We start from the raw sequence: 18060 nt of genomic DNA on the forward strand, positions 1-18060 counted from the left end.
TCTGATTGGCTAAAGAAAGGTAAACAGTGAGCGAAAAAGTTCGCAATGGTTTATGGGATGAGTAGTTCCTTCACTCGTTAAAAAAAGGACAATCTTGTAAGTTGTACCTTTGCTTTTTATTCCATTTTCCAAATTTATTTTTTGCTCAGAAAAAAAATGTTTTATGGATACGACTGTGAAACGATGGTATATGTCCTGTAGAACCCACAAGTTCAAGACGTTAAGTTCTAGTTAAAAAAAAACAAAAAACGTATTTTATCCGCGATGACATTTGAAACCTACGTGTTGAAAAACATGTTGATATAGAATATAGGCCTATGATACAAAAAAAAAAAAAAAAAAAGATATACAATGCTTTTTAGTAATTTTGGGAGCATAAAAGCTAGGAATACATCATGTTGAATTAATACGTAAAAATTAGTTACGTTATTACGCAGCCGGAACGAAGGAACATACTGTAACGAGCTGGGTTAATGTGGTTCTGTTATTATGCGTTCAGCAGCAATACAAATCTCTCATGTGTTGGGTTATGCACTAATGTTATTAGTGGAGGTTAATGGGGGATTGTCTCGCGAGAAGGGGGGGGGGGGACAACGTGAGGGAGGGTCCGGAAGCAACGGGTTGTTTTGATTTAAACTGTGTTAGGGCTTGATGTACGGGTGGTCACGGCCAACCGTGATCGGAGATAAACTTTGGATTTACTACATAAAGAGCAGGATTGCAAGGCAGACATCGCCTGTTTATTCAACGCTGCACCACCGTGGGGTGAACGTTACACTGGTGTCAGTGAAAACGACGGACTGGTTCTTCTCCGGTGTTCACCGTTATCCTAGCCGTCTGGCGGACCTACCACGGGGTGCTGCTGTTTGTACTGCCGACGGACAGGGCGCACGGGAGCGGAGCGCGGCCGAAAGTTAAGGAGGAGGAGGGGAGCTACGGTTATGCCCTTGCGGAGGGTCTGGCGGCGGAGTTTGAGCGTGCTGCGGAGACCAAGGCCCGCTTGAGGGAGACGGCGAGGCGCATGGCATACGACGTGGGAATGAGCTCCACCGACCCCCGACGGAGCAGAGGATATGACGGAGGCTACGTCGCAGGCACGTCGGCTCCTCCAAAGCATGACAGAGAGAATGCACAGCCTAATATTGCCAATGGAGAGCCAAGTAGGAAAAGAGGCGGGAGCCAGTGAGAGGGGGGTGTCTTGTGTGTAAAATCCCTTCCCTGTTTCTGGAAACGGACAGGTTGTCGGCGGTGAGAGGGATATGGAGACAGAACTGTGGCCAATTGGAGCAATGGCAGTAGGAGGAGCTGTGGAAGGTGTTATCTGACTTTATGGACATTTTTGCACTAACAGACAATGAAGTGGGCCTGACACACCTGGTCCAACACGAAATAGACACTGGGGATGCACGGCCGATCAAGACACGTCCCCGGCGGCTCACCGTGAGGCTGCAGACAGAGCGGTTGAAGAGATGCAAAGAGATGGCATTATTGAACCGTCGGACAGCCCCTGGGCCTCGGGAGTGGTGATGGTGTCGAAAAAGAGGAGCACCAAGATGAGATTCTGTGTAGACAACAGACCGCTGAACAGTGTGACAAGAAAGGACTCGTATCCATTACCCAGGATCGATGAGTCACTGGACTTGGTGTCTGGCTCTTCCTGGTTCTCTTCACTCGACCTGCGAAGCGGATACTGGCAGGTGCCCCTCAGCCCTGAAGCAAGACCAAAGACTGCCTTCTGTACGGACAGGGGGTTGTGGCAGTTCCGGGTCCTCAGTTTCGGCCTGTGCAACGCCCCAGCCACCTTCGAGAGACTCATGGACAGGGTGCTGGCTGGCATCCCCGTCAGAGATTCTAACCCTTCATGAGGAAGGAGGTGGAGTTTTTGGGTCACAGACTGGGGGGAGAAGGCATCAGCACACTGGAGATGAAAGTAAATGCAGTGAGAGACTGGCTGACACCAACTCACCAACGACAGCTGAAGAGCTTCCTCGGCCTGGCCTCATATTACAGAAAGTTTGTGCGAGGTTTCTCCTGCACAGCTGCCCCCCTGCACCACCTGCTGCAGAAGGACAGGGACTTCACCTGGACGCCACAGTGCCAACAAGCCTTCAGCTCCCTCCAGAAGGCACTGACTGAGGCCCCCGTCCTCACCCCCCCGGCCCCGGGTTTGCTCTGGACACGGATGGCAGCGACTTGGGCATGGGTGCAGTGCGGGCTCAGGCGGGGCCAGAGGGGGAGAGAGTGGTGGCGTATTTCAGCAAAACCTTCAACAAGGCTGAGCGCCGCCGCCGCTACTGCGTCACGCGCCGAGAGCTCCTCGCCATGGTGGCGGCGATTAAGCACTTCAAGTACTACCTCTGTGGCCGGCCCTTCACTGTCAGGACAGATCATTTGGCACTGCAGTGGCTGATGTCTATCAGAGAACCAGAGGGCCAAGTTGTGCGCTGGATTGAAACGCTGCTGTCCTACGTCTTCACGGTGGTACACAGGGCCTGAGCCAGCCACGCAAACGACGATGCCTTGTCCCGCCGCCCCTGCGCACTGGGAGGGTGCCAGTACTGTGAGCGGAGGAGGAGACATGCCCCATGCACGAGGGGGCCGGACCAGTCTGCCGCGGAATGCAGATGGTTGACGCGGACGAATGGCAGACACAACAGGAGCAGGACATGGACATACAACCGGTGCGACAGTGGGTTGAGGCAGGACAGAGACCACCCTGGGAGGAGGTGACTGGGAGCTCCACTGCAACGAAAGGCATGTGGACTATGTTTGAGGGGGTGAGAGTGAGGGATGGAGTGCTGCAGAGAGCCTGGAAGGAACCTGCTACGGGAGAAGAAAGGTGGCAGGTGATACTCCCCAGTTCACTGAGAGACTCTGTCCTGAGAGCATCCCATGGGACCGCAGGAGCGGGGCACTTCGGAGTAGCAAAAACACTCCGCCGGCTTCGTCAGGGGCTTTACTGGGGGCGGGTCAGAAGGGACGCAGAGGACTTTTGTCGCCGCTGCGACCTCTGCGCGGCCTACAAGGGCCCCCCAGATCAGTCCCGCGTACAACTACAACAACAGGCAGTGGGGGCTCCCATGGAAAGAGTAGCTGTGGACGTCATGGGCCCATTCCCCCACACGGACGCAGGCAACCGGTACGTTTTGGTCGCCATGGACTATTTTACAAAATGGCCTGAGGCGTATGCAATACCAGATCAGGAAGCAGAGACGGTGGTTGACGCTCTGGTAGAGGGCATGTTCAGCAGGTTCGGGGTGGCAGAAACCATCCATAGTGACCAAGGGAGGAACTTTGAGTCACGGGTCTTCGCCGCCATGTGCGAGTGCACGGGCATGCATAAGACCCGTCACCCGGACCACAGCCCTGCACCCCCAGAGCGACAGCCTCGTCGAGAGGTTCAATAGGACCCTGGGAAAGCAGCTGGCAATCCTCACAGCGGAACATCAACGGGACTGAGACACGCAGCTGCCCTTCGTCCTCATGGCCTACAGGTCCGCTGTTCAGGAGTCCACCTCATGCACGCCTGCCCTCCTCATGTTGGGGCGGGAGCTACGGACGCCAGTGGAGGTGGCCTTTGGCAAGCCCCCTGACATCCCTGCTATTCCTCCGGGGAGAGAGTATGCCAGGAAACTCCAGGATTGGATGGAGTCCGCCCATATCTTTGCCCGAGACCAGCTGGAGAAAGCGGGCATGAAACAAAAAAGGAACTCCGACATAAGGTCGAAGGGAAGACACTTCCAAGCTGGAGAGCTGGTGTGGGTGTACCGCCCCCGCAGGAAGAAGGGAAGGTGCCCCAAGTTGGACTGTCATTGGGAGGGGCCTTGTCAGGTGGTGGAGCGGCCGGGTGAAGTAGTGTACCGGGTCCAGCTGCAAGGAAAGAGAAAGAAGGTTGCGCTCCACAGAGACAGTTGGCCCCGTAAAGAGAGGACTCCCTCCCTTCCCCAAGCTCGGAGTCCCAGGTGCCCGCCCGGAGGGGCGACGGCGCTGCCGCTGCACGCGGCTACACAGGGGCACACAAGCCCTATCGAATCCCATTTCCCCTGCACATACTTCCCCAGAGACAGTGACTAAACCCCCCGTTCACATCCCTCAGTCACCTTTCACTGCACAACCACCGGGCAGAAGCGCCTGCGTCCCCCACGCGGCCGCGGAGACAGGGACGTCGGCCGGCCCGTTTCAGAGACTTTGTGTAGTCCCTCGGGACTAGGGACTTTGTTGGGGGGGAGCTGTGTAACGAGCTGGGTTAATGTGGTTCTGTTATTATGCGTTCAGCAGCAGTTTAATGTGGTTCTGTTATTATGTGTTCAGCAGCAATACAAATGTTCTCATGTGTTGGGTTATGCACTCATGTTATTAGTGGAGGTTAATGGGGGATTGTCTCGTGAGAAGGGGGGACGACAACGTGAGGGAGGGTCCGGAAGCAACAGGGTTGTTTTGATTTAGAACAGTGTTACAGCTTAATGTACGGGTGTTCACGGCCAACAGTGATCGGAGATAAACTTTGGATTTACTAAATAAAGAGCAGGATTGCAAGCCAGACATCGCCTGTTTATTCAACGCTGCACCACCGTGGGGTGAACTTTACAATACTATTAAACATTAGTGTTATTTTTTTTTGGAAGTAACTTGAGAAAAGATTTAAAAAAAGAAAATTATGCCGTTTTGCTGCCTTACCAGTAGTTTACCCCTTCAGAAGCATTTATATCGAAATTAGAAGATACAATTAACATACCTTGATATAATACCGTTACCGTCTATGCCTCAAATCATACCGTGATATACACTTTAGTCCATACTGCACAGCCCTAATTTGAAGGAACTATCATATGTTAAATTCGAGGTAAGTCAAGGTTTTGGAGCAAAAACAACAGCTATTTGTTTGCTTGATTCAACTAACGTTAGCGACCGCTTTTTTGATGTGATATAATTTACAATAATATTTTTGAGGAGTTTGCAGGTCTGGTTCTGTCTTTGCTGTTTAAATCTAACAGTAGTCTCTGAGTAATATATCGGCGGTAACCACTGTTTTTGGGGTATTGCGAAATTGCGCCACTGGACATTTAGTGGAATTGGATGTGTTTTAATAAAACACATCCAAAACATGCCTTGGTATTGGATGATCCAATACCAAGGTATTGGATCATCCAATACCAAGGAATATCCAGCTGGGGACTCCGCTGAAGCTATATAACGACGCTCTTAGCACCCTACGAGTACCCCTGGAGCCCTCGTAAGCTACGAGTGATTTCACGACGTCCGTTACAAACGATGCTTTCGGGAAACGGAGTGAAAACTGAACGATGTTGGTACGACGCACTTCACAAACCACTTAGGCTACAGATGCTTTCGGGAAACGGGGCCCTGAACTATATCATTTGCAAAGCTTCGGAGGTGGCTCGGAATCATGTTTCGTATCTTGAACTGTTTGAGTCTCGAATTAGCACGTTCTGCATGAATTCGGTTCTGGGCGACGTCTTCGTAGCTTGCACTTCACTAGGGCTGAACCTGCCATGGTGAAGGAACGGGGTATACAGTATTTAATGTAACACCTGGAGGCACAAAGTCTTGAATCAAAAAATCTTTATCGGCCAAGATGTGATCACCTGATTGGAAGTGATCAAGAATACCTTTGAGCAACAAACAGTAAAGACATTTCGGGGAGGCTCAAGGAGGAGAGTAATATTACATTTGAGCAATAAAGTGTAGTCTTGTGGTGGACTCAATAGACATAATTCACCATACTGTCCCACATGAAAAAATTCTATAGTTTACTATAGTAAAAAAACTATAGTATACCCTATATATACTATAGTAAATATTGTAGTGTTTTTAAACCTTACTATATTAGTTTTACTACAGTAAACTAAAGTATACTACAGATAATTCTATAGTTTACTATAGTAAATAAACTATTGTATACCCTACATATACTATAGTAAATATTGTAGTGTTTTTGAACCTTACTATATTAGTATACTACAGAAAATTCTATAGTTTACTATAGTAAATAAACTACAGTACACCCTATATACTATAGTAAATATTGTAGTGTTTTTTAACCTTACTATAGTAGTTTTACTACAGTAAACTATAGTATACTACAGAAAACTGCAGTTGTATTACTACAGTATACTACATTATGTACTACTACAGTTTACTACACAAACTACAATCTACTGAAGTAAATTACAGAACTTTTATTATACTTTTATTTTGCTATAGAATACTACAATTACGATACCATAGTATTATATATACTGCATTACAATAACTGCAGTATGTAGTATTTTGTTGTTCTTTTAACTATGTCATTGTACTTTACCTAATGGATATTTTCAACCGTATCACTTTTTGTTGTTGCCATTTTTAACCATAGTGCTGTAACAATAATTCACTGCACATAAATTAGGCTTACAACCACCATTAACACAGTGTTTTCTACAGACTGCTAAAATACAAAAAAAATAGAACAAAAGTTTAACTTTCTTTAAACAGTTGATCATTTATTGTTTCTGAAATTTGGCAGCATTGTTCAGCTTTTGTCGTATGAATGCTTTTATGTTCGTATCAGTTACGTAGGTGAACTTCAACTTTGCAGCATCTGTGGGAATACACACACACACACACAAACACATACACGAAAGATGAGCATGAGAATGAGGGTATCACTCAACCAACATCTTTTCTCATTTCTATATACCTACTTGTTCAGGGCTGTATGTATGCTTACTTTTTAAAATGGTAGCACTGGTGCTAGCAAGTGAAAAAATTCAGTAGCACAAAAATAATTTTGGTAGCACACATACTACAGTCAAAAAAATAAAAATACTATATGAACAGAATAGGACATATATACAAAAGTAATACTATATGAACAAATTTAGCAACAGTAAAGTGACAATGAACATATTAAATAGTAAAGTATCTATGAGAGCCTCTTTTAAAACGTCAGCAGCCAGAAGTGGTGAACACATTCAACAAAATTAAGTAATTATTACAAATTTAACAAACCCTTATTTATTAACCTCTAATGTCCTTTCCCCTACCTCGAGGCAATATTTACAAAACATAGACTTCTTGGATTGGTCGTAGACCAGCCAATTGAACGTTTTTAACCACTGGGGGTTAAACCTGTACGTTTTCCCGTTGGCCGAGACGGAGTCATGGGTGGAGTCGGCTTCGTCCGAAGGTGCCGGTTCTGTGCTTTTTCCAAGTTTCCATCTTTATTTGATGAAGACGAACTTCCGAATACAGGGAAATAACTTTTCATTTTTCTGTTTTGCTTAAAAAGGGAATTTCCCGCGACCGTTACAAAGCCCCTCTCCTGGAACCGTCACCTTATCGTGGTGGAGAGGTTTGCGTGTCCCCGTGAACCTGAGAGCTGTGTTGTCTGGAGCCTTGTGCTCCTGGTAGGGTCTCTCATGGCAGAGTGGTCTCAGGTGAGGGGCCAGACTAAGAATGGTTCACAAAACTCCAATGAAGAACGAAAAAAGAGGAGATGTGACCCGGCCCGGAGGAAGCCCGGGGCCCCCGTCTGGAGCCAGGCCCAGACGGAGGGCTCGATGGCGAGCGCCTGGTGGCCGGGTTTGCCACGGAGCCCGGTCGGGCACAGCCCGAACAAACTACGTGGCACCCCCCCTCTCTTCATCCCATGGGCCCACCACCTGTGGGAAGACCCGTTGGGGTCGGGTGCGCAGCCACATGGGTGGCAGCGAAGGTCAGGGGTCTCGACGGACCAGACCCGGGCGGCAGAAGCTGGCTCTGGGGACGTGGAACGTCACCTCGCTGTGGGGAAAGGAACCGGAGCTTGTGAGGGAGGTGGAGCGCTATCAGTTAGATCTGGTGGGGCTTACCTCCACGCACAGTCTCAGCTCTGGTACCGTACTCCTGGATAAGGGTTGGACTCTATTCTTCTCCGGAGTTGCCAAGGGCGTGAGGCGCCGGGCGGGTGTGGGGATACTCATAAATCCCCGGCTGAGCGCCGCGGTGTTGGAGTTTACCCCGGTAGACGAGAGGGTCGCCTCCCTGCACCTAAGGGTTGTAGGGGGGAAAACTCTGACTGTTGTTTGTGCGTATGCACCAAACAGCAGCTCAGAGTACTCGGCCTTCTTGGAGACCCTGAATGGAGTCCTGTATGGGGCTCCAGTAGGGGACTCCGTAGTTCTGCTGGGAGACTTCAACGCCCACGTGGGCAACGATGGAGACACCTGGAGAGGCGTGGTGGGGAGGAACGGCCTCCCTGATCTAAACCCGAGCGGTCGTTTGTTATTGGACTTCTGTGCTAGTCATGGATTATCCATAACAAACACCATGTTCGAACATAAGGGTGCTCATAAGTGTACCTGGTACCAGAGTACCCTAGGCCGAAGATCGATGATCGATTTCGTGATCGTGTCATCTGATCTGAGGCCGCATGTTTTGGACACTCGGGTAAAGAGAGGGGCGGAACTGTCAACCGACCACCATCTGGTTGTGAGTTGGATCAGGGAATGGGGGAAATTTCCGGATAGACCTGGTAAGCCCAAACGAGTAGTGCGGGTGAACTGGGAACGTCTGGAGGAGGCCCCCGTCCTAGGTATCTTCAACTCACACCTCCGGCGGAGCTTTTCTGGCATTCCTGTGGAGGTTGGGGGCATTGAGCCGGAGTGGGCGGTGTTCAAAGCCTCCATTGCTGAAGCTGCGGTGGCTAGCTGTGGCCTCAGGGTCTTAGGCTCCTCAAGGGGCGGTAACCCTCGGACACCGTGGTGGACTACGGTGGTCAGGGAAGCCGTCCGACTGAAGAAGGAGGCCTTCGGGGATATGATATCCTGGAGGACTCCTGACTCGGTTGCAGGGTACCGACAGGCTCGAAGGGCTGCAGCGGCTGCCGTGTCGGAGGCTAAGCAGCGGGTGTGGGAGAAGTTCGGAGAGGCCATGGAGAAGGACTTTCGGTCGGCACCAAAGTGTTTCTGGAAGACTATCCGGCACCTCAGGAGGGGGAAACGGGGAACCATCCAAGCTGTGTACAGTAAGGATGGGACTCTGTTGACCTCAACTGAGGAGGTCGTCGGACGTTGGAAGGAACACTTTGAGGAACTCCTGAATCCGAATAACACGCCCTCTATGTTGGAGGCAGAGCTCGAGGTTGATGGTGTTTCGTCGTCAATTTCCCTGGTGGAGGTCACTGAGGTAGTCAAACATCTCCGCAGTGGCAAAGCCCCAGGGATTGATGAGATCCAGCCAGAAATGCTAAAGGCTCTGGGTGTTGAGGGGCTGTCATGGTTGACACGCCTATTCAACATCGCGTGGGAGTCGGGTACAGTGCCAAAGGAGTGGCAAACCGGGGTGGTGGTTCCCCTGTTCAAAAAGGGGGACCAGAGAGTGTGTGCCAATTACCGGGGTATCACACTTCTCAGCCTCCCTGGTAAAGTCTACTCCAAGGTGCTGGAAAGGAGGGTTCGGCCGATCGTCGAACCTCAGATTGAAGAGGAACAATGCGGTTTTCGCCCCGGACGTGGAACTACGGACCAGCTCTTCACTCTTGCAAGGATCCTGGAGGGGGCCTGGGAGTATGCCCATCCGGTCTACATGTGTTTTGTGGATCTGGAGAAGGCGTATGACCGGGTCCCCCGGGAGAAACTGTGGGAGGTGCTGCGGGAGTATGGGGTAAGGGGGTCTATCCTCAGGGCCATCCAATCTTTGTACTCCCAAAGCGAGAGCTGTGTTCGTGTTCTCGGCAGCCAGTCAGTTTCGTTCTCAGTGGGTGCTGGTCTCCGCCAGGGCTGCGCCTTGTCACCAATCCTGTTTGTGATATACATGGACAGGATATCGAGGCGTAGTCGTGGTGGGGAGGGGTTGCAGTTCGGTGGTCTGAGGATCTCGTCACTGCTTTTTGCAGATGATGTGGTCCTCATTGGATCATCGGCCTGTGACCTTCAGCACTCACTTGATCGGCTGGCGGCCGAGTGTGAATCGGCTGGGATGAGGATCAGCACCGCTAAATCTGAGGCCATGACTCTTAGCAGGAAACCGGTGGATTGCTTACTCCGGGTAGGAAATGAGTCCTTAGCCCAAGTGAAGGAGTTCAAGTACCTCGGGGTCTTGTTCGCGAGTGAGGGTACTATGGAGCGTGAGATTGGCCGGAGAATCGGAGCAGCGGGGGCGGTATTGCGTTCGCTTTACCGCACCGTTGTAACGAAAAGAGAGCTGAGCCGCAAGGCAAAGCTCTCGATCTACCGGTCGATCTTCGTTCCTATCCTCACCTATGGTCATGAGGGCTGGGTGATGACCGAAAGGACGAGATTGCGGGTACAAGCGGCCGAGATGAGTTTTCTCAGAAGGGTGGCTGGCGTCTCCCTTAGGGATAGGGTGAGAAGCTCAGCCATCCGTGAGGAACTCGGATTAGAGCCGCTGCTCCTTTACTTAGAAAGGAGTCAGCTGAGGTGGTTCGGGCATCTGGTAAGGATGCCCACTGGGCGCCTTCCTTGGGAGGTGTTTCAGGCACGTCCAGTGGGGAGGAGACCTCGGGGAAGACCCAGGACTAGGTGGAGAGATTATATCTCAACACTGGCCTGGGAACGCCTCGGGATCCCCCCGTCAGAGCTGGTCAATGTGGCCCGGGAAAGGGAAGTCTGGGGCCCCCTGCTTGAGCTGCTCCCCCCGCGACCCGACCCCGGATAAGCGGATGACGATGAGGATGAGGATACAAAGCCTCTTCCTCAACGTGTGAATGTTCGGGAAATGTAGTTTTTTAGTAGTCGAGCGGAACTGGCGAGCCTATAACTCAAAATAAATTTCCCATCATTCAACGCTCCCATCATGCTCCCACACACTCGCGCTTAGTGGTGCCATTGAAAGGCGTACAGAAAGACGGTTTTTTTTTCGCCACGGGTCCTTCTCACCCTTTCGCACCGGTGCGAGTGAACTTGGATTTATCTTCGCACGCTAAATATTTCAATAGCAAATGCGATCAAAACTGTTGCACTGTACAGCCCTGTTGTTATTTCAACAAGGTCCTGTTTGGCTAGGCCAGGTTTTCCTTCTGTGCAGCTGCTGGATGACTGGCCAGTCACTGAATGGCCTGCCATATATTCCCTGGTATACATCCCATGTAGGAGATCATTTATGAACTTCTGGGGGCTTTGGAAGGAGCAGCGCTCCACAAGTCCTTTTGGAATGACCTTTAATGCAAGTAAATAACATTACCACAAATCTACTTCAACATACAGCAGACTAGCGTTTTACCTCAATGATATATATATGCATTTAGATTAACCGAGTGTACGGCTGATGCATTTAGAAAAACAGTGCAACTGAAACTAAGTAACTTAACCTATACAAATAAAGTCTAACAGATTCTTACAGAGTGGCCCAGGGCCTCTGTTGCTGATGCTGATGATGGACCTGGTGCTGGTGATGGGTCTTCTGTTGCTGGTGCTGGAACTGCTGTTGGTGCTGGTGATCAGAGGCGGCCCTAGGCATAGGCAGTATAGGCAAATGCTTGGGGCGCCGTCATCCGTGGTGGGCGCCGAAAACGGGGGGAGAAAAAAATAATAATAATAAAAAAAAAAATATATATATATAATACTACTTTTTTTTTCAGTGCCATTACTATTATTTCGAAATATTATTTAAGCCCACAGCAACATAAAGTCATAGCAAAGGCTATTAAATAATGGAGAAGCCTTTTTTCTGGGTGCCTGCGTGGCTCGTTGCTCTGTACCTGCCCTCTGTGAGGGGGGCAGGGTCAAGAGTGTGCAGTTAAAGTGTATTAATGTTAATATTTCACACCTCAGCTTTCACATATCATTCATAGGCTATATATACATTCATTTCACTGCACTTTACTGTTTTTTGCACTGTGGTTAGACTGAATTGAATTGCAATGACAATAAAGTTGAATGAATCTCATCACATTTTCATTAGTCTATATTAGTCTCATGTATAGCACACCAAGCATCTGTTTTTTTATTAAAATGTAACATGCAGTCGTCACATATACTTCTCTTCTCCCTTCAGATGCACTTTTAAAATATTTCAGTACCACCCCCAGTGACACAGCATCAGGTGCTGCTGTCCCGTCTACCTCTGCACAGCCCTAATTTTGTATTTTTTTTACACTTCAGTTGAGTGCTTGTTTAATCTCTGGTTAGAACCAAATTAGATAAACCATACTACATTTAATTGTATTTACAATAATTTGAATTTGAACTCTATTATTTTGCTTATGAATGCCTTTAGTAAACATCATGCATTTCTTTGCAGTATTTTGTGCATACTTATTGTATGAGTGATTCATTGCTTGTTACTTGGTTTGTAATACGTTTCGTGTGTTTAATTTTCTATCTAAAATCAAAGAGTCTCAAAGACAAAGCTTTGTAGCTTCTCTGAGTTTATGAACATTGGTAGTCGAATTTACTGTGCGATCCAACGGGGTAGGGGGCGCCAGCAAAAATCTTGCCTAGGGCGCCAAATTGGTCAGGGTGGTGATAGTGTTGGTTCTGGTCTTGGTCTTGGTGTTGGTGTTGGTATTGGTGTTGTCGTTGGTCTTGGTGCTGAGCGGAGAAACTCCTCCATCTTCTGCAAAACGTCTGGCAGCACTGAGCAAAGGATTCATAATAGCCTTTTAGCTAACATGTAAAACAGAAAAACCCTTGTGTAAAAGAAAACAAAGTTTTCAACAATAGCATTACATTTCAATGTTTCTATTTTTGCCTTGAAATAATCATTTTCCCTCTGCAGCCTGTGGTTGTTCTCCCTCAACAGCTCACAAGATGGGTGATGGCACTGAAAATAAAAATTCCATTAAAAAAACAAAACTGACTCACATACACCTGGGCAAATACCTACAGAAGCCAGTTAGAGGGTACAAAGCTTACAGCTGATAGATTACAGGAATATATTGCTGTATCTATCTATAATTCCCTCAGTACAAACGACAGCAACGAGTTTCCTTTTTGTTTACTGGCAGGATTTATTTGGTTCATCCAGACCGTGAAAACTGTAATCAAAAAACATAATACACAAATACAATAATCACTAGTCAAAATAAAAACAAGCCATACAGTAATATCCCAACATTGTCCTGGTAATGTCGTCACTTTCAATTAGGCTACTGTATACACAATACACTTTGGTTACATATAATACAACAAAACACAAAGACCAATCTAACTAAGCCCAACATGTGTTAGCCCTTAACGGTGTTAGCCCTTAGCTGTATAAAAACAATTTAATACAAACAAGAACAGAAAACACACACAAAAAACGTCAGCAAAACATACCTTAGTAGCTGCATTGCAAGAGGAAAGTTGTGTAGCTTGGCATTACTCTGTAGGATTGTTTATCTTGATGCTAAGAGCTATTTTGCAGATGCATCAGCACTGAAAAACATGTACTAAATCAGCGGACTTTTTTGATGAGTGTTACGCTAAAGTATGTCCTGACGGAAACGGGCGATACAAAAACAAAGGTTCCGCCTTAGAGAACTTTGGTTCCTACCAAAATAAATAACTCAGAAATACCGCGCTGACTGACACAGAGGCAGTTACACTCCCACCAAAACATATCACATGTATATGATTTTCTTCAACTATTGAGAGACAACATACTGCGTAGAAAGGATAAACAAAAAAACTAAACTTCAGTCCTTGGCTTCCCCAGAGAACGATCACCATGACTGCACCTGTAGTGAGACAGATAGAGAGAGAGAGGGGAGGAAAAGAAAGAGAGAGGTCGGAGTCTTCAGTCTGCTTCCATCAGCGTCACCGTCTTATGGATGGGCCTTTCCAGGTGGACAGGTTTGGAGATACGCTTTCCTTTCTCATCAAGGGTTGAGTCGCTGATGAGCAACTTGAGTCTTCGCACCTTCCCATCCTTTCCTGGGTACACTTCGATAACCTTTGCCATCCTCCAAACTGCAGGCTTCACAGGACTTTGGCTGAAGCCCCTTAATTTCTTTCACATGGCGCTGGAGTCTGGCGATAGCTTTCACCATTTTGGACCAGTCTGAAAACTTGTGTAGGCGATCTAGCAGCGACTTGACTTCTTTCGCCTGGGTGTCGAGAACCTGGACCTTCTTAAGCTCAGGATCGTCATATGTGATCTCTCCCACCTTGACATCTCCACTTGGTAACTCCTTCTGCCAAAGAAAGTCTGGGCCTGTGAACCAGTTAGAGGATACCAGTTGCTCTGCTGTGAGACCTCTTGAGGCGTAGTCTGCTGGATTATCTTCTGAAGCCACATACTTCCATTGTGTAGACTCTGTGCTTTGCTTGATGCGTTCCACACGATTTGCCACAAACACGTGAAATCTTCTGGCTTCATTATTGATGTAACCAAGGACCACTCTTGAATCAGTCCAGAAGACTTCTTGTAGGCATTCTATTTCCAGTTCTTTCTTGAGCATGTCACTGGTGCGGACAGCTACCACTGCTGCTGACAGCTCGAGTCTTGGTATGGTTGTGACCTTAGTAGGAGCGACTCTCGACTTTCCCATTACAAAGGAACAGTGGACTTCACTTGACGTACTCACTGCTCTGAGGTACGAGCACTCTCCATAGCCTGACTCACTGGCATCGGCGAAATGGTGGAGTTCGTAGTGTTGGACCTTGAAGCTTGATGGAACGTAGCATCTTGGAATCTTCACCTCGGCTAGATTTCGCAGGTCTTGAAGCCAGCTTTCCCACAGAGGTCGTAGGTCATCAGGTAAGGTGTCATCCCAACTGAGCTTGTCACGACACATCTGCTGCAGGATCTGCTTTCCCAACAAGATGAACGGTGCCACAAATCCAAGAGGGTCGTAGACTGAAGCGACTGTGGACAGGACTCCTCTTCGAGTAAGTGGATTCTCCTTGACGATTACTCTGAACTGGAACTCATCAGAATCCACGCACCACTGCACACCGAGTGCTCTTTCCATGTGCAGTTCACCCAGTGCCATGTCCTTGTCTTTGGCAGCTGCAGCACATTCTTCTTTTGGGATTGCGTCTAGGACCTTCTTGCTGTTAGAGATAAACTTATGCAGCCGGAGTTTGCCTGTGCTGCAAAGTTCTCTTGCTTCTTTCACCAGTTGGATCGCTTGGTCTTCGGATGCTACACTTGACAATCCATCATCCACGTAGAAGTTCCGTTGAATGAACTTTATGGTGTCGTCACTAAAGTTTCCTTGTCCTTCAGCAGCGACATGCTTCAGCCCATAGTTGGCACAGCCAGGTGACGATGCTGCACCAAACAAGTGGACTTTCATCCGATAGATGGAAGGTTGGCTTTCGAGATCTCCATTGTCCCACCAAAGGAACCGCAGGTAATCTTGGTCTTCTGCCTTAACATGGAACAGGTGAAACATGCGTTCGATGTCACACATGATTGCCACAGGACCTCTTCGGAAGCGATACAGAACTCCCACCAAGGTGTTTGTCAACTCAGGACCCGTCAGGAGGTGGTCGTTCAAGGACGTTCCTTGGTACTTGGCGGAGCAATCGAAGACAACACGTATCTTCCCAGGCTTTTGTGGATGATACACCCCATGATGCGGAATGTACCAAGCAGGAGCTTTGTGGATGTCTTCCTCCGGGACCCTTTCTGCATCTCCGCGTCTTATGGTCTCATCCATGAAGGTCTTGTAGTCTTTGTAGTACTGGTCGTTTCTTCTCAGCCTTCTTTCTAGGCACCTGAGACGATGGATAGCACAGATCTTATTATCAGGTAAGTTAGGTCTTTCTTTCTTGAATGGCAGCGGCATTTCGTAATGACCGTCGCTCTTTAACTTGATGCTCTTTTCCATTTTTGACAGGAACCTTAGATCTTCTTGAGAGATGGGGCTGGTTTCCGACTCTCTTTCAACGAAGTCAGACTCCAGCATCTTGATGACATCTGCCGGTAAGAGAACTTCTTTGATCTGTGTCCTACAGACATAGTGCACTTCCTTTGTGAGGTCTGAAGAGGACGGTAGACCTGGCATCACTTGCTTCACCATGACTTGGTGACTTATTCCAATTGCATCTCCATAGTTGAGACACGGGTTGCCATATCCCACTACACTCCAGCCCAAGTCTGTCTTTTGTGCAAACGGCTGGTGTTCCTCACCAGGCACCACTTGTCTTGGAACGAGGGCTTGGGCACAGTTGTAGCCAATTAACAGGCCGACATCACAGCTTTGCTGAGGAGCGATCTCATCTGCAATGTGTTCAAGATGAGGCCATGCTTTCGCCGTATCTGGTGTGGGAATATGGTCTCTGTTTGCAGGGATAAACTCTCTTGAGTAAGTCACTGGAAGAGTGATTATCTTGTCTGAATAAAAACCTCTAACTTGTAGACCAGCTAGCTTCCGACAGGACACGATTGTGTTTCTTGAAGCCAACGTGGAGAGGTTTAGCTGAACTGGTTCACTCCTAGCATTGAGAGCCTTCGCTGTCTCGTCGAGGATAAAGGTTGTGTCACTTTGTGTATCAAGGAGTGCGTACACCAGAACTTCACGACTTGGTACACTTGTAGATGACACCCACACTGGAATTATTGTGGAGGTATGCGTGTCTCCAACATTCTGGATGACTCTAAGTGCCGTCGCCTCACGTGATGGTCTCTCTGACTGGTCTTGTGACTGTTCATTCTTCCTTTCTTTGTACTCTTCTTTGTCTTTGTCACTGTACCTTGCTCTGTCAGATCTTGTAGACATCCTTTCTTCCTTGGTGCGATCGTCATGAAGACAAGTTGGGTGTCTTCTCTCACAGGTGTCGCAGCTGTCTCTTTCTCTACAATCTCTAGATCGGTGGCCAAATTTGAGACAGCCAAAACACAATTTATTTTCTTGAACAAACTTGATTCGCTCCAAGATTGTCCCTTGCATAAACTTGTAACACCTTTGTAGACTGTGTCCTGCCTTCTCACAGAAGACACAGCTTGTGACGACGGCTTTCTCATCTGAGGTGGTTGCTAACACCTTTGCTCCAGGACCTCCGCTCTTTACACACTTGTCTGGAATCCTTTCACTTGGCTTAAGAGCATGAAGAGATGTTATTGGGCTGCAAGCGATTTTAGCTTCACGTGTGAGAAACTTGACAAACTGGCTGAAGCTCGGGAACATGTGAGTGTCTTCTTCTGCTTCTATGACTTTCCTATTCCACCTTGAAGTCACCCAGTCTGGGAGTTTAGAGAGAATTTTCTGGTTCTCGTTGCAATCATTAAGTATTTCAAGACCTCTGATCTGAGACATGGCTGCCTCACAGCAGCGCAGGAAGTCGGCGAGTTCTTGAAGTTCCATACTGCCTTTGGAGCTTATCTTGGGCCACGCGTCGAGCTTCTCTCTGAAGGCCTTGGCGATGAGGAATGGATTGCCGTATCGCTCTTCTAGGATGTCCCATGCTGCATAATATGCTGGCTCTGTGCCAAGTAAAAAGTAGCTCTCTATGGCCCTTTTAGCAGATCCACCCACATACTTGCGTAGATAATATATCTTCTCTTCAGCTGGTATGTTCTTCCTGTCAACGAGCGTCTGAAAGGACACTTTCCAGTCGTTGAATCGGAGTGGGTCACCACTGAACACTGTAGGTTCAGGTAGAGGAATGCGACTCGCACTGATGGCTTCTGCGAGCGCTTTGACGAGAGCTGTTGTGCCATCTTCATATTTGTTTTCTTGCCTTGCTTGTGCTACAGCTGGTGGTGTAGAATGGTGCCGCAGTGGGCTAGTTTGAGGCTTGACTTCTTCTTTCTTCACAGAGACACGATGGAGAAGAACATTTATAGTTTGAGGCTTGACTTCCTCTTCTTTCTTCACAGAGCCACAATGGAGAAGATAATTTATTTCTTCATCTGAGCCGTCGCCCTTAGTTGCCGGACATGAATGTATACTCTGGTCATATACTTGCTGTCGTGCCTCAGCAGCCTTTAGCTTCTTAATAGTCTCCAATCGATCTAGTTCTCTGCGCTTGGCTTCTAGCACTCTTTGTCTCTCTGCATTTTCAGCCTCTTGTTTGGCTTTTAGCTGAGCGGCTTCAACTTCCAGTCTCTGAAGCTCTTTAATATAATGCTCTTGCTCCAGCTGTACTTCTAAGGTGGCTTTGTTGGCAGCAACTCAGCAGC

The 18060-nt window shown here is 48.1% G+C and overlaps 1 protein-coding gene across 1 annotated transcript in view; it reads right to left on the minus strand.

Annotated features, from left to right (window-relative positions):
• Positions 1-7706: 7706 nt before the first annotated feature.
• The window catches only part of scinlb (scinderin like b), a 305691-nt gene continuing 295337 nt past the window's right edge, over positions 7707-18060 (minus strand). The window contains exon 14 of the mRNA XM_060059641.1: positions 7707-7762. Coding sequence (XP_059915624.1) covers positions 7722-7762 — 41 coding nt within the window. The 3' untranslated portion in view covers positions 7707-7721. The remainder of the gene's footprint in view (positions 7763-18060) is intronic.

The sequence above is a fragment of the Gadus macrocephalus genome, chromosome 8 (genome assembly GCF_031168955.1).
Source record: "Gadus macrocephalus chromosome 8, ASM3116895v1".
NCBI classification, from domain to species: domain Eukaryota; kingdom Metazoa; phylum Chordata; class Actinopteri; order Gadiformes; family Gadidae; genus Gadus; species Gadus macrocephalus.